Below are 17,026 nucleotides of genomic sequence, written 5' to 3' on the forward strand. Positions count from 1 at the left end.
TACCCAATGATTAGCCTGGAGAATGACAAGAAGGTCATATGCCACCCCGGGAGTTGTAGGAACAGCTAGTAAATGAGGCCAAGGAAGGAGGTGGCAATCACACCTATAAGTTACCACATTTACCTGATGGTGAGCCCTCTAGTGTGATGACTGCCAGGAACACCCTGCAGACCACAAGGCCCTGTCTCTGAATGTTAGACTGTGGCCCAAGGAGGTGTAAAACAGCATCCGTGTTCTCCCTTGGTTGCAAAGGCCGCTGCCCAACGGAGTGAAGCCTTACTGAGTTTGCTTCTCAACGCTTATCCCTATTTCTCTCTAAGCCAGTGAGATTTTGAGGAGCAGCTATTGTGACCCTGTCTTCTGTGCCCAGAGTGAATTCTCTGTAAACACTGAGCCAGCGGATGCCACCAGGGAACTCTGCAGTGAATCCTTCCTCAAATGTTAACAGTCTGATATCCCAAAGTCTGCGAGAATTAACCCAATTTCCTGGAGCGAGAGGCTTTATAACACAGAGAGAATCTCTTACTCTCAAACCATTTTTAAAGTGCAAGAATGGTAGAGTCACCTTCTCTCATCTAAACACTGTCTAAAAGGACCGTTTTGGATTAAACCACAGTGCTGAGGGAAAGGGGACAAGACTGGGAGCTGGGAGACCCAGGTTCTAAATTTTGCTTTCCCAGAAGCTAGATGTGTGATATCAAATGAGCAAAATTTCCCCAGGCTGGGCCCCAGCTTCCTCTTTCATAAACTAAAAAGACTGGCCTACCTGAATTCTAAGGCTCTGCGGGAGAAAGATTTAGCAGTTTGCTTCTATAAAGATTCCCACACCCAAACTTCCTGCCATCGAGTCGATTCCGACTTATAGCGACCCTACAGAACAAAGTAGATCTGCCCCATAGGATTTCTAAGGCTGTCAATCTTTATAGCAGCAGACTGCCACATCTTTCTCCCATGGAGCAGCTAGTGGCTTAGAACTGCCAACCTTCCAGTTAGCAGCTGAGTGCTTTAACTACTGGGTCACCAGGGCTCCTTCTATAAAGATTACAGCCTTGGAAACCCTATGAGGCAGTTCTACTCTGTCACATGGGGTCACTAGGAGTCAGAAAAGACTCGACAGCAACGGGTTACAAATACATAGCATTCATACCATTACCCCCTACCCTATCTCGGCCAGTATAAACTGAGCATAGAGCTCTTATGGATTGAATTATGTGCCCCCAAAATATGTGTTGGATCCTAACCCCTATACATGTGGATGGAGTCCCATTTGGGGACACGGATTCTTTGTTACGTTAATGAGGCCATATCGGTGTAAGGTGTGCCCTATAGTCATTACTTCTGAATATATAAACAGCAGCAAAGACACTGAGACAAGCAAGCACAAATGGGGGAAAGCAGACCCCAAGTGAAGGTTGCCAAGGAACCAAGGAACACTAGAACTACAGAAACTGAAAGAGACAAGAATCTTCCCATTCAGGCTTCTAGCCTCTTAACTATGAGAAAATGAATTTCTGTTCTTTAAAATGACCCACTTTGTGGTATTTCTGCTACAGCAGCACGAGGTAACTAAGACAGCAGCCTTTCCCACTGGGTCTGGACATGGCCTTTCCAACTTCCCCAACACAGATGGCATTACCAAGTGGCAAGGAGCCCTGGTGGTGCAGTGGTTAAAGTGGTCGGCTCTAACCAAATGGTTGGCAGTTCAAACCCATCAGCACCTCTGAGAGAGAGAGATGTGGCAGTCTGTTTCCTTGGAAACCCTATGGGGCAGTTCCATTCTGCCTTATAGGGTCACTATGAGTTGGGATGACTTGACGGCAATGGGGTTAGCACAGAAGTTAAGATCTATTTGCCATTCCAGGCTTTTGAATATAAAATCACCTTTTTAACTTCAAAATTTTCCCAGAACCCAATTGTTAGTGGATAATAAAGTGATTCAGAATGCAGGCCTTTAAATAGGATAGAAAAATTGAGGCTGAAATCTGGCTCCATCCCTTACTAACTAGATACATGACTTCAGGTAGGTTACTTCACTTCTATAGGCCTCAAGTCACGCATCTAGAAAATGAGAATAGCAATATTATCTATAACTTGTGTGTAATAGTACCTATAACTTGTGAGGTCTGACCTAACTCTGAATGGTTAGGGTCGTGGTAAGGATTAAACAAGGGAAAGCATGGGGTACATGGGGGCACTCAATATATTCAGTTATCATTACTAACGCAGTCTAGATGAGATGCTTGGTGCAAAAATGCATTCAAGCCATACCTTCCACTATTTGTGTAACTCCTCTCCCCCTGGGGTCTGAAACCCATCCAGAGGGAAACAGCCCCGGATATGAGGCTACCAGTCCTGAACTACAATGGTGTCTGCCCTGGGTTAATCAATTTACACTCTTCCTTCCTCCTAGCCATCTGCCACAACACAGGCAGCAATGACGCAGAGGTTATTATTTCAACTATTCTAGATGTAAACCCTGTGATCCTCACTCTTTATATTAGGACTGGTTACGGCTGAAAAAAACAACTCAGTGTGAAGTCAGGTTTATGGGTAGTTTGGGCCCTAGATTCCAAATAAGAATTTTCAAGCACTTCTACACTCACACCACAATCACCTTTGCCCACGTCAGAACAACAACAAATATATCTTTATATATAGTATTTTTTCAAATATTCGTCCTGCTAACCAAAGCACAATGTGACAATATCCCTATTACCAAACTGGGCAACAATAGCCTCACACTTTTCTTTTTTTCTTTATCAGTGATGCTGAAGGTTTCAACTATTTGAATAAGCTGCCAGGGTAAGGAAATTACCTCCCTCTTCAAGGAATCCCTTCCTAAAGGCCAAAGACACCGTTTCCAGCTCCCCAATGCTCTAGCATTTGCTCTGTCATTACTAACAGTGAAGGGGAAGAGGAAGGCAGGCGTGAACTGTCTGAGAAGGGTTGAGGTGGGGAACTCAGAGCAGGGAGTCCTAACTCTAGCCACACTGCTGACCTACCAGATGACCCCAGACACTCCGCAGGCTGCTTCAGCCCCTTCTCTGTAGCATGGTGGTAATTCTGACTACCTCACAAAGTCATTGCAAGTGGTAGTAAATACAAATGATTGTAATAAATATAAAGCTGTTCTGCAAATGCTGATTAACAGCTATAGCAAAGACAATGCAATAAATTTACATGCAAGGATATCCTAAAACTAAGCCAAAAAATAATAATAATTACAATAACTTTTTTAAAAACATGAAAATCTAACAGCTGTGTCAAACATGAAAGCAGAACAGATGTATTTATGTATAAGATTTCAGTGACTGCTATGGGGTAGATGCTAAGGCTACTCAATAAAAAAAAAAAAAACTCTGACCTTACAAAGGTAAAGAATTAAACCTTACCCAGGAAAAAGTAGACAGTGTCTTTTGCTTTTGAGATGGAGTAACTCTATGAGATAAGGCTCAGCCAATCACTTCCGTACTATCTAACGTGAAGGGACTTCACTCTTGCTTCTCGAAGAGAGTTGGCTTCAGCAAAAAAACATATCGATCACTTTCTTAGAACATTCCAACTAGAGATTCCAAGTTCCTTGAGAACTGAGACCATCCATTTAGTGTTTGTTGCATAAATGAGTGAATAGTAAATGAAAAAATAATAGACTTTTACAGCTAGGTCAACTCTGGGATAGAGAGGAAAACAGTGTGAAAGGAAAACATGCTAGACTTTGAGTAAACACCAATCAACTATCCTATTTTCAAAAGTCAGTTTTCCAGATACTTTAGCTTATAATTAACTGCTTTCTTCAGTAATGGAAAGTATGGAAAGGCTCCACCGAAACACATTTTTCGAATTCCTGAAAGCAAAACCTTTCGCCAGTTGAGCTGATTCAGACCTCTAGCGACCCTACAGGGCAAAGTAGAACTGCCCCGTAGGGTTTCCAAGGAGTGGCTGGTGGATTAGAACTGCTGACCTTCTGCTTAGCAGACGAATGCTTAACCACTGCACCACCAGGGTTCCAATGAAAGCACATCACAGGACAGGCAATTGGAAGAAAAGAGAGAGAAACCTTTGCTAAAAAGAAAAAAAAAAATCTATCGTTATCAGATTTATACTAGCTTTGGCAAAATTCTCATAACAACTCGTAGGACAGAGTAGAACTGCCCCATAGAGTTTCCAAGGAGCGCCTGGTGGATTCGAACTGCCAACCTTTTGGTTAGCAGCTATAGCTCTTAACCACTATGCCACCAGGGTTTCCAATATAGGGTCGCTATGAGTCGGAATCAACTTGACGGCAATGGGTTTGGTTTTGGGGGTTTGGCAAACTTTTCCATATTTATTTGGTTTCTCTCTTCAAAGATAAAAGTAAGCACTGTCCAAAAAAACAAGACAGAGGGAGAGGGAAAAATGACAGTTATCCTCCAAACTACATACACCTTTTAGAAGTACTTGGCCAATTTCGAAGTGCATTATCTATGCCTCAGGAAAATTTAGCCTCTTACAGCACAAATTTATTTTAAAATATGTTCCGTTCAAGAGAAAAGGTGAATTGTGGATACTTACATAAAAGTTATAAATATTACACCAATATCTCCAACCATTTAGCTGGGATCTGTGTTTGGTTTGCAGTTGGAACAGCATAAAATATTTTGTGACTAAAAGTACTGCATTCAAAATTTTAAGTGTTTTCACAGAAATTATCATGCTATTAATAAAGTTATTTCTACCTGAGTCCAGGACCATCATTTGTTTTTTCAAATAAAAGCTGCCCAAATGGAATATCACCCAGCCGTAAAGAGAAATGAAGTCCTGATGCATGCCACAACACGAATGGACCTTGAAAACATTATGCAGTGGGAAGTATGTCAATCACAAAAGGACTAATTCTGTACAAGCCCACTTAGATGAAATGGGTAAATATATAGAGATCAAAGCTTATTAGTGGTTACGAGGGTGGGAGAAAGAGGGCAAGCAGAAGTTATTCCCTAGGGGGCACTGAGTTTCTGTTCATGATGGTGGAATCATTTGGAAATGGATAGTGGTGACAGTTACACAACATGTTGAACGTAATCAATGTCACTGATTGTGCATTAAAAGTTGTTGAATTGACACAGGTTTTGTTATGTTTTTACCACAATTAAAAAGAAAACAGGTTTGCTGGACAGAGAATTCAGAAGTGCTGAAAGACAGCTATGAGCGCTCCCTACAGGGCAGGGCAGGGAAGAGGCTGGGGAAAGAGGTGCTCAGGAAAGCTTCTTGTGTTATGCTTTCTCTGTGAACAATCAAAAGATATTTCTTACGGAAAGAACTTCTGAACTGTAAAAATGGTCCAAAGTGGCAATCATCGGGATGTTGGAGTGTGGAAATTTGAGAATGGAAGAATGCTGATGACTGGAGGTGATGGACCAGAACAAGAAGAGGCACAGCGGACAATGCCCTTCAGTGTACATATTTCTGGTTGATTTCCATTTCCAAACGATTCTGTCTGCACCAGTAGGAACAAAAACAACAGATTCACCCCAGTGCAGTCTACACATGCCTCATTAACCAGGGCAGAACACCCTGTGGAAAGTTGGGGCAGTGAGAGAGACTTGTTTCTATTGTTTCTGGTAATTTATAAACCTTCTGAGGAGAATGTAAATAGATGTAGCTTAAGAGCTACATCTTCTTCTAACTTTTTTTTTTAGGGAGGGACATCAAGAAGCACTCTGTAAGTGGCATGATCTTACAGGGAGGGATATAACATCATGCTGGTGCAGTGGGCTTTGGCCACCACGCTGCGATTGACCTCAAATGGATATTTTCCTCGAGAATTTAGTAAAATGGCTTTCCCACATTACATCAGGCTTATGTTATATTAAATGTTACGCTCTACTCCAACCATGCTGAGGCTTGGGCAGTTCCCTGAATGGGTCAGGCTTTGACTAGGGTCTCAGAGGTGCACTCACTGTTACCCTCTGACTGATCCGTGGGTTCCATCTGCTCTGTCTTTCAAGAATCAGCTTGGGCCCAGAACAACTAGGTGATGCCTGGTTACTACCACCAACTGCTCTGGCAGGGATTACAATAGAGGGTCCCGAACAGAGCAAGAGAAAAATGTAGAACAAAATTCTAACTCACAAAAGAAGACCAGACTTACTGGTCTGACAGAGACTGGAGAAACCCCAGAGTATGGGCCCTAGATACTCTTTTAACTCAGTACTGAAGTCACTCCTGTGGTTCACCCTTCACCCAAAGATTAGACAGGTCTATTAGGCCAACAATAACACACATGAAGGATATTCTGCATAGTTCAATCATGTATATGGGACTAATAGACACACCAGGTCAAAAGCAAAGATGAGAAATCAGGAAGGGACAGGAAAACTAGACGAATGGAAACAAGAAAACGGGTGGAGTGTTGACACATTGCAGGGTTGGCAACCAACATCACAGAATGATTTGCGCATTAACTGCTTAATGAGAAACTAATTTGCTCTATAAACTTTCACCTAAATCACAATTCAAAAAAAAAAAAATCAGCTTGGGCACTGGGCCTTTATCAGGAACCTTTCCCAGCCCCCCTTAATGCGTACCAGGCACACTGTCATACACTTATATCATCTGATCGCTTGTTTACCTCTTGCACTAGAATGTAACTCCTTGGTAGCAGGGATTCCCAGGCAGGATGACCAAGCAGTTAGGAGCACAGATCCTGGAGCCTAGATTGCCTGGATTTGAGACCAGCTCCAACACTTACCACTATGTGACCTTGGGCAAGTTCTTTAACATCTTTATGCCTCAATCTTTTTTATCTGTGATGATAATATCACTTATCTCATTGGATTGTTATGACAACTAAGTGGGTTAACATATCTACCAAAAAAAACCTACTGCTGTCCAGTCGATTCCGACTCATAGCAACCCTATAGGACAGAGTAGAACTTCCCTGTAGGGTTTCCAAGGAGTGCCTGGTGGATTTGAACTGCTGACCTTTTGATTAGTAGCCAAACTCTTAACCACTACGCCACCAGGGTTTCATATATATCCACAGCACCTAAAATACTAAGATCTATTAAAGTGTTTGTTGAGTAGGTTGCTATTTTCTTCTTTTTTTTCATCACCATCATTTGTGTGTGTGTTATCATCATCATTTGTCTGTGCGTCCCCAGTGCCTGGAACAGCACATAGCATACAGGAGATACTCAACAGACTCGTTCCCTGGGTGGTACAAATAGTTAAGCTCTTGACTACTAGCCAAAAGGTTGGCAGTTCAAACCTACACAGAGGTGCCTCAGAAGCCTGGTCTGGCAATCACTTCCAGAAGGTCTCAGCCTTGAAAACCCTATGCAGCAGTTCCACTCTGCACACAGGGGTGGCCATGGGTCGGAATCAACTTGACGACAAACAACAGGTGCTCAACAAATGTTTGAGGGATGACCACATGGATTCATACAGTAAACAGTCTCAATGAAACTACACTTAAATTGCATCTTTCAAAAATATAAACAACAAAAAAGTTCCAATAACGGCATATTTCTCAATTATATAAGGATAATTAATGCTCAAAATAAAAACCCTAGGAAAGTCTGAGTAATCAAAGATTCTTATTAATTCTGAATAATCAAAGATTAAATTATTTTCAGAATTATTTCCAGATTGTATATCACATTGCATTCTAAATTCCTCAAAAATTGCTACTCCCCTGTGGTATAGATAGCAATTCCTAAGTAATGAGGATATTTAAATTATCTTAATGCCCCAGGCCTGAACATTTCTCAATAAATGATCATTTTATGGTATTTTAAGGCAAAAAAAAAAAAAAAGATAGCATGATTCTAGGCATCACTTGTAGCTTTCTGACCGTATCCTTATTTAGGCTTTACTTTTCCCAAAGATAACATGTTTTAATACATGTTAACTTTGAAGAAATTAAAATAGCCCCCCATTTCCCCTTTGGAAGTAGAGGCTGGGAAGTTGATGGGAGGCCATGGGTGACAGAAATCAGAGTGGCCAAGCCACCCTCACAAGGGAATTTCAATTAGTAGGATCACCGCTAGCTTACTGCCTTCTTTTCGGCTCTGAATTTAGGCCAGCCATTTGTTACCCAACATTTGAACATACATTTGTCACTCCTGTTGATTTCTACACATGGCTGCTCGTCCATTTGAGTCACACCACAAACCCAGAAAGGCATGACCCATTTTCAGAAGTGCAAAAAGTTAAGTCAGCACCCACATCTGAGGTGGCAAATCCTCTGTATTAAATATTTATGGGGTATCTGCAAGTAGAAATGCTCAAACAAAGCAATATTTTCCCTGACCTTGAACTAGTTTGCTTGGGAAGGATATTTTCATTTACAGCTTCATACCTTTAATTCTCCAATAGAGGAAAGTAGTCCTGCTCCATATGCCCGTAGCTGCCCTTCTTGTTTGCAAAGGCCAAACTCAATCGTGAAGAAATAGCACTGAAAAAAAGTACATGGACATAAATCCAGTGGAATGGTCAACAAACTCTGCAGTAGAATAAAAAGGCACGCTATGCATAATTTCCTCACCACTGTCTGCTAAATTTAAATACATCTGAGTTAAGAACATTTATTGAAACCTATTCTCATGCTTAATAATCCCTCCCTAGGTTAAAGGTGCTTTTTTGTTTTAGGTTAAAGGTATGAAGAAAAGGTATTAAGTACTCAGGTTCTTATGCTTCCAGGATTTAGAAACCCTAAGGGTCCAACCATATCCCCTGCAATAATTTCAAAAATAAAAAGACATACATTTAGACATGAATGAGTATGTCGCAATGACAATGCCATAGGATATGCTACTATCTTTCCAAAGTTGTGTTTTAGTGGTATAAATTAGGTGCATGCCAATGTGGAAAAATAACTTACAACTGAAGGATTCTAAATTGATTATTTGCAGTTTGTTTGTTCATTCAACAAACATTTTTTGAATACCTAAACAAAAAAAAAACCAACTGGTTGCCACCGAGTTGATTCTGGCTCATAGTGACCCTATAGGACAGAGTAGAACTGACCCATAGGGTTTCCAAGGAGCAGCTGAGAGATTCAAACTGCTGACGTTTTGGTTAACAGCCATGGCTTTTAACCACTGTGCCACCAGAGCTTCTTCTGAGTGCCTACTAGGTGCTAAAGCTTGGCACTTGGTGTGCAGTGGTAAAGAGCCAAAAGAGAGACCAAAAACCAAGTATATGACTACCAAATTATTGAGAACATAATTCTAGTATAATTGTTTAGTGAAATGTATGCATAGGTGTGTATGTAATTTTTTTTTTTTAATAACGACTCCATCGGCCTGAGTTTTACAAGTGTCAACTAGTACAGCTTCCCCGGGACATTAATAATTCTGAACTCGTTCTGCTGGGTTTAGGAAACCAACCTAGAAAAACAGAAAAATCTCTATACAACCAAAAAGCTTCCGATACCACTGAGGGGCTGAAATCATGCTGTTTTTGCTATGAAAGAAAGTGAGAAGCTGACAATGAGCAATAAAAATTGCATCACATTAACACAGCCCTGCATTAGCCATGATAGAGCGCCGAAGGTGTTGAGCAAGACAAGAATTTAAACACTCCTGAAAAGGGGAGGAAAATAATAATTATTTCTAGCCCTTGGCAGTTTGTTCTATTTTTATTTGGAGGTTAAGATGTCCCTTGGTTTAGGAGGATTTTTTTTTTTTTTTAAATATGCTGACGATCTCTAAAGATGAGTGATCCAATGCTCTGCAGCACTGGCTAGACCCCAACAACAACTGGTCATTTTCAGGTCATGAAGCTTAACCTCCAGAGCCTAGAGTTCCTTTCCTGATTCACCTCCTGAAGAGGCTAAAATGACAACCCTTCCTATCTTCATCACCACTCATAGTGGTCACCAATACTCACCCTTACTCTGCTCTACCTTTCTTCTCTTTTCCATCACACTTACTACGTTTTGACATAATTGGCAGTTTCTTTATGTTTGCTGTGTACTGTGCATCATCTGTCTCCCTCCACTGTCCATAAACTCTGTGAAGGTATACATCTCTGTCTGTTCCTCTAGAGCAGGGTCTCTCAACGTCGGTGCCATTGACAGTTTGGGCTGGATAAATCCTTCTTGTGCATTGTAGGATGTTTAAAAGTATCCCCAGCCTCAACTCACTAGATGCCAGTAGCAACCTCCTCCCAAGGTATGAAAACCAAAAATGTCCAGACCTTGCCAAATATTCCCTGGGCAGTGACTTCACCCCAGCTGAGAATCACTGAGCTAAAATAGTGTCTGAAACATAAAAAGAGTTCTATATATATGTGTTGAATAAGTTAACGACTGGTGAATGAATGAATTATCTCAAAGGTAGGCTTTTTGTGTGGCAGCAATGATCTGGGGGAACGAATCACGCGGGGAGCCCTGAGTTCCAGTCCCAAACCCATTTTTTAATTAGCTACATGACCACAACTTCTCTGGGCTACGGTTTTCCTACCTGTGACATTCAGTCATTCTACAAACACTTCTTGATCACCTGTTGTATACCAAACTCTGCTCTAGAGCTACGGAAATACAATAAACAAGGCAACAAGTCCTTGACTCTATGAAGCGTATATGATGAAGCATATATGATGAAGCAAATATGATACAGGCAATAACAACAACAACAACAAATAATAATAAATAGGATAATCTCAGGTAGAAAATACTCCGTAGATAATAGGTAGGTAATGTGTCAGATATTGAGCAAGGGACATGCTATTTTAGATAAAGCAATCAGGGAAGGCCTCTATGAGGAGGTGATATTTAAGCTGCAACCTGCTTTACAAGCAGCTTTTCATTAAAAATGAAAAGCCAGTTGTGCAAAGATCTAGGGGAAAGGGAGTTCCCAGTAGAGGGACAAGCAAATACAAAGGCCCTGAAAGCAGGAGTGGGTTTGCATTTCCAAGGGCAATGGAAAATCACTGGAGGGCTTTAGGCAAAGACATGTTCTGATTTGACTTTCAAAAGATCATGCTAGTGCTGTGTGAAGAACAGATTGATGGTAGGGAGGCAAGAATAGAAACAGAGAACAGTTAGAAGGTGGGGGAGTCAAGAGACAGGTGGTGAATGGCTTGGGCCAGGGAGTGGCAGAGGAATGGAAAAAGTCAATATCACAGAGGCCTCGTAAGAAAAATAAGATAAGACATGTGAACAGGTAGTGAAACATTAGAATAGAGCTCTCAACTCTCTTCTCCAAAAAATTTTGTACATTCCCAGGCATAATAAAGAGAAGTGATTACACAGTTATAGAATAAAAGTCCCGGAAGAGATCTGGAAATTCAGCCCTACTTTTTTACTTGTGGCACAAACAGTAAAGTGCTTTGCTACTAACCAAAACATTGGTTGTTCCAGTACACCCAGAGGCACCTCAGAAGAAAGGCCTGGTGATCTACTACCAAAAGATCATGGCCATTGAAAACCCTGTGGAGCGTGATTCTACTCTGAACACATGAGGTCACTATGAGTTGGAATTGACTCTATGGCAAGTGGTTTTGTTTTTGTTTTTTTTACTAAAAAAAAAAAAACCTGAAGTTTAGGAGATGAAGTGATTTACCAGAACCAGTCTAGTTAGTGACATTTAAGAGCTATAACCCAAAAACCCATTGCCATCAAGTCGATTTTGACTCATAGCAACCCTACAGGACAAAGTAAAACTGTCCCATAGGGTTTACAAGGAGTGGCTGGAGGATTCAAACTGCTGGCCTTTGAGTTAGCAGCTGCAGCTCTTAACCACTGCACCACCAGGGCTCCTTTAAGAGATACAGAACTCAGTATTTTAAAGAGCTCGACATCTGTCACATTTTAAAGTTCCTAGGTAAAAGATTAATAGATGCCTGATTTCCATGTACTACCAAAAATGGGAAAATAAAAGTCTAAAATAGAGAAAAACTGGAATCTCATGGCATTTCCTGAGTGCGCCTTTGGCTGATTTCCCTGATATTTCATTTATAGCACATGGCATGAAATCCTTGGAGTCTTAACACTGAGTACAGGAGAGTTCAAGAAAAAAAAAAAAGTGCAGTCATGTTAGAAAGCCCTGTTTTGGGGGCTGTCATACTAGAAAGGCCCCAAAATACACACACAGAGCCAGCTACAGGAACATTTAGGTCAGCCTATTAAGTGTTTTTTTATTATTATTAAGAAAAAAAAAAAACTTCTTTTCATTGTGTTTTTTTTTATTATTAAGTGTATTTTTAATTTTCTTTATGCTACATCAACGCATACATAATACATGATCATGGCTATGATCCAAATCAAAAAAAAGCAAAAAGAGCCTCAGAAAATCTGGTGTGCCACACACATGGTCTTCACGTAGATTTGGTGTTCCGGCCTATTTTAAGGAAATAATTAAAAGGTCTGCATCAATTTGACTAAAGAGTCAGAGCTAAGTCTATCACCAGTGCATCTTTGGTCCACATGCTTCTACAATCAGGGCAACCTCAGAGGAACAAGCCACTGTGTGTCTTCCCTTCCATTGCTCAGATGCTCTCTGGCCCCATACCTCATCTGGGAGTCGATCCAGCAACTCTGACCTTACACAGCTCCATCTGCTCATTCTCTGCCTTTCCCTTTGGTTTCCTGCTGTCCTCGACCAAGGAAGTTCCCTAGATGCTGCTTCCAGAGCCCGTTTTCCTCAGAGAATTAGACCTTTTGCTTTGAGACAGTTTCCCATTTGCAGCTCCATGTGTGGCTTACAGATAAAGAGAAATGGTATATCGCACCTGAACCTCAGGCGATGGCAAAATTTGAATTATGGACTTGCTTGGGGTAATTTTTCTCTTTCTGCTTTCAAATGGCAGTGGAGACCTCAAAATGCATGTGCCCTGGATTTGATCACTACTAGGGGCTTTTTTTTTTTTTTTTTTTAGGGGCTGGGGGGTGACTGTGTGTTTCTATTCTCTGGTTTTAAATGCATAGCCTGCTTAGAGTTGGACTGGATGACCTCTTGAAGACCGTTCAGAATTCAAAGATAACTAATTGTTTCTTTAAGGAAACATCATTTGTTATCCACAGAGCACTCTCCGGATATGGATTCATAATATATTCCCTAGAGATTTACCAAATGAATACCCTACCTGTTATCAAAAAACAAACCAAAAAAAAAAAAAAAACCTGAACCTTGTAAGAACACCTGCAAAAGAGAATTGTAGGTTCTTGGCCACTAATGTCTTTTACACAGAAACAAATAAAAATACTAAGACCAACACCTCCCAGATTGAAGATTACCCTTCATCAAAGCTGACGTTCATTCATTCCAAATTTACATACCACTAATTACATATAATTATTTATAAATATTTTATTTGAATATAATTACATATAATCATTAACTGAAAACCAAAACAGAAATGATAGATCGGACCTCTTCCACAGAATAAAAGCAGAGTCATTTACACACATACAGTCATTAAGCGGAAGAAAGTCTGAGTGACAATCTGAAACCCAAACAGGGCTGTGAAGGTAGCTACGGGATGTGCTGTGCGGAGGAGTGCGCTCAGGAAATGGGATAGGTCACCCAATGCTGCCATCTTCAGGTCTTTACTGGTAGTACACCATTAACACAACCATTTTCAAACACCCTTTGCCGTGAATTCGACTCATAACACAACCACTGGGGCCTAGCCAAAGGGGCAGTAGTAAAAGTTTGGGGAAATCAACTCTACAGCCCTCAATCATGTGAACAAAATATTTGATGGTCCCACATGATGATCTACCCCAAAAAATCCGTGCAACAACCCTCTTCTGTTTGGTGTTAGGTACCTGAGCTCTTACTATTGCAATTAAAGAGCTCTTGAAGAGGTGTACTTTTTCAAGGAACTCTTGGTGGGAAAGAAGCTTAACTGTTCAGGTTTTCTCTTGAGGGGTCCATTTGCCTCCCATATCCTTCACCCCCTGCATCCCTTGAAAGAATTACCTTAGCTCTTCCTGAGAGTCATTCTATGTTTTTTAAGTGGTTATGCCAACTTCTAGGAGCCAGTCCTGGTGTCCTACTTTCACTTTCTCCAGGAAAGTGTTTTACAGGTGTTGTTTAATCAAAGTTTGAATGAGTGAATGATGCACTATCACCTCCACTAAAAATTTGATCTTTGCATATTGGTAGCACATATTTTTAAATAATCACATACGTCATTCCCCATCCAGAATTCCATTATTCACATATCCACAACATAGGCAGGAAGCAACAAGGCAGCAAAGAGCTTGAAAAATTCCTGGAATAGATATACTAAATTTGGTGTTACAGAGAATCCCTCAGGCCCTCACTCAGATCCTATTTATCCTTATCTTGCATACAATTCTGACAAAGTTTAGTCACGTAGCTTCCAAACCCACACCCCAACAAAAAAAGAAGAACAAGAAAAATATAGAAAAACTGGTCCAACCACTCAAAAAGTGCAGTAATCTAATAAGTAGTGCTTGGAGAAGGAGCCCGAAACACTTCTATGCTTGAAGATGTCACTAAACAACAGAATTTAACAATTACCCTAAACCACTGAGATTATTATTTCCATTTTACAGATGAGAAAACTGAGACTTAAAGTTCAAGTGATTTGTCAAGTTTCCACAACTAGCAGATGAGAGAGCTAGGGATCAAGCTTAAGTTTCCTCACTTTAAATCCAATGTTCCTTCCTCATGGAAAGAACACGTTTCCTTAAGAACACAGGGCTACTATCAGTCACACTGGCTGTTCCTGTTATTGAAATACTGAAACACTTCCTGAATAGGTGTAGATCGCCCTTACCCCCAAGCTCCCCAAGCTCTACCCAAGCTGCTCCAGCCCCCTTCAAAGATCCGTCTGGCACACCTTCCCCACCACCACCATCACTTTTCATGCTCCAACAAATAAAGGCTTAATGCCTATAGAGCTGGGACCTCCAGGAGCCTGCTCCTGCACTAGGCTAACAAGCACCTGTTCTGTTGGGTGCCCATGTCATAACAAAAAGATTAATCTGAGAAAGGATAAATGCCACTCAAAGATGGTCTAACACTGGGGGGTCTGCACCTCTGGTTAAGTGCAGACGAAAACCCGTAAAAGTGTCTCCGAGTCTCTCAGCCTGCCTTTCACAGAGCTCTCTCTAGCATCCTTCCATGTCAAAGAATACATATGAAAAGTTATTAAAAAGGTGCAGGCTATATTCAAAGGGAACAAAATCTGTCCCTTTTTCCCTTCCCATCCATTCCTCTACCACCCATCCCCGCTACTACAGTTTGAATTTTAGCTACATCAAAATTTCAGTTTACAAAAGCAAGTGTTTTCCCACCTTTAGTTCAAAATCCCTTAATCTTGACTAAATCACATATGATAGTAAGATTGGAGTAAGAACGAAGCTTGATAGCTAAGCAGGAAGCTTTGGATAGGAATATCAATGCAACAAACACCAACGCTGGGAAGCAAAACTGAAAATGGAGGCTGCTTTGCCATGGAGGCCTCACTGCACCTAAATTCTCCCCCATCGCTCACTTGAATATCATAGAGCATAAAACATCCTACTAGACATCCATTTTTTTGCTGTAGCTTTGTTAGCCATTTAAAATACAAGTGCTCACAAAAGTCACACGTAAAACCAAATCATACTAGACTGTCAATGACTATCCCCAACTCATTGTTCTGCAGATCCAGGTCCCTGAGTGGGAAAGCTCTTTAGAACTGGGCTTCCAGAGGTAGCAGAAAGGAGGATTTCACATACTTCATTTTTTCGTTCTGGGTTAGTGCTGTATGAAACGAGAGTGAAAGAAATGTCAGAAACTTAGAGCTGGAAGTCATTGAAGCTGGTCCACTGTTTCAGTCTCCACCAACAGGCTCCTCTGCAGTCATGGACCACAGCTGATCTGTTAAAGACTCCCTTTGGCAAAAGGAAACTACTGCTCAAGTTCACCTGTTTGGGGGTCAGTCACTATATATATTCCAAGTACTACTGGTTCAAATCCCTTGTGGGACTGTAGCTATACCTAGATTTCTACACTCGTTTTTTTTTTTTTTTTTTTGCCATATTCTCTCCTTGAGTCTCAAAAAGGAAACCACCATAGCTCTCAGCAGGTCACAACTTAAAACACATTTTATAAATTTATATTTATTAAATTCCCCTGCACCAAACTTTACTTGAAAATACAAAAGTAGTGTAAGATATGGTCTCTATGCTCAAGAAAGATGCAGTATGGATGGGGAGACAAGAGAAAGGTTGGCAGTTTGAGTCCATCCAGAGATGCCATGGAAGAAAGGCCTGGTGATCTAAAGAATTAGCCACTGAAAACCCTATGATGCACAGTTCTACTATGGCACACACGAGGTCACCATGAGTTGGAATTACCTCTACAGAAACTGGTTTTTGGTTTTTGTCTTACCACAAACTTCTCACTGTCTTGAAATTGCAGTTCGCTTATCACAGAACCAGAAAAAATATATATATATGAAGGTTGTGTTGGACGTTGAAGGGTAAATGGGATCATAAATGCACTGTGAGAAGAGGGGAAGTTCCTGGAAAGAGGAACATCATTCATGGTCTAGGACACTGAGGCCTAAGAGGCTGAGGGGTGTTACAGGCACTGAGGTTGTGCCTTATAGGGCAGTCAGTCAAATTACAAGATGTACGAAATTGCAGGCTCCACTGGGACCAGAAGAGACTGCCTCTTTTACCAGTAAGTCTCCCCAAACCAAGACAAACAAAAACAAGTGGAGAAAAGGAAAAGTTTTGAGAATTGAAGAACGGCTTGTCAGCGACAAAGCGATGACCCTGAATTTCTGAAAACAGCGTACATTGTCTTAGGTTAAGAACGGCCATCGAACAAATTAAAATGTAAAAACCTAAGCTCTGAGGAAACATTATGGCAAACCTTGTGGAAAATTGACCATCAAATATAAAAGAACATCCATAAGGAAAAAAGAAGTGTCAGCAGAAAAGAGCTCTTATTGAAGAATACATTGACATAGGCGATTTTCGGCAGAGCCGTTTTAGTCAGGATTTTTCTGTTTAACTATTGTTACCTATATCTTTTTGGTTGCTTGCAGGAATAAATGGATGGTTTTGTTTGTTTTT

The 17,026-nt window shown here is 40.9% G+C and overlaps 1 protein-coding gene across 46 annotated transcripts in view; it reads right to left on the reverse strand.

The window, feature by feature from the left end:
• Nucleotides 1–17,026, reverse strand: part of TPH2 (tryptophan hydroxylase 2) — a 365,498-nt gene that overhangs the window by 228,162 nt on the left and 120,310 nt on the right. For 44 of the 46 annotated variants that reach the window (XM_064283865.1, XM_064283862.1, XM_064283861.1 and 41 more), the window contains one exon: nt 8,339–8,434. In XM_064283865.1, coding sequence (XP_064139935.1) covers nt 8,339–8,434 — 96 coding nt within the window. Of the gene's footprint in view, nt 1–3; nt 4,825–8,338; nt 8,435–17,026 lie in introns of those variants that run through there. The other 2 variants (XM_064283840.1, XM_064283819.1) reach the window with 1 other exon arrangement.

The sequence above is a fragment of the Loxodonta africana genome, chromosome 4 (assembly GCF_030014295.1).
Source record: "Loxodonta africana isolate mLoxAfr1 chromosome 4, mLoxAfr1.hap2, whole genome shotgun sequence".
Lineage (NCBI taxonomy): Eukaryota > Metazoa > Chordata > Mammalia > Proboscidea > Elephantidae > Loxodonta > Loxodonta africana.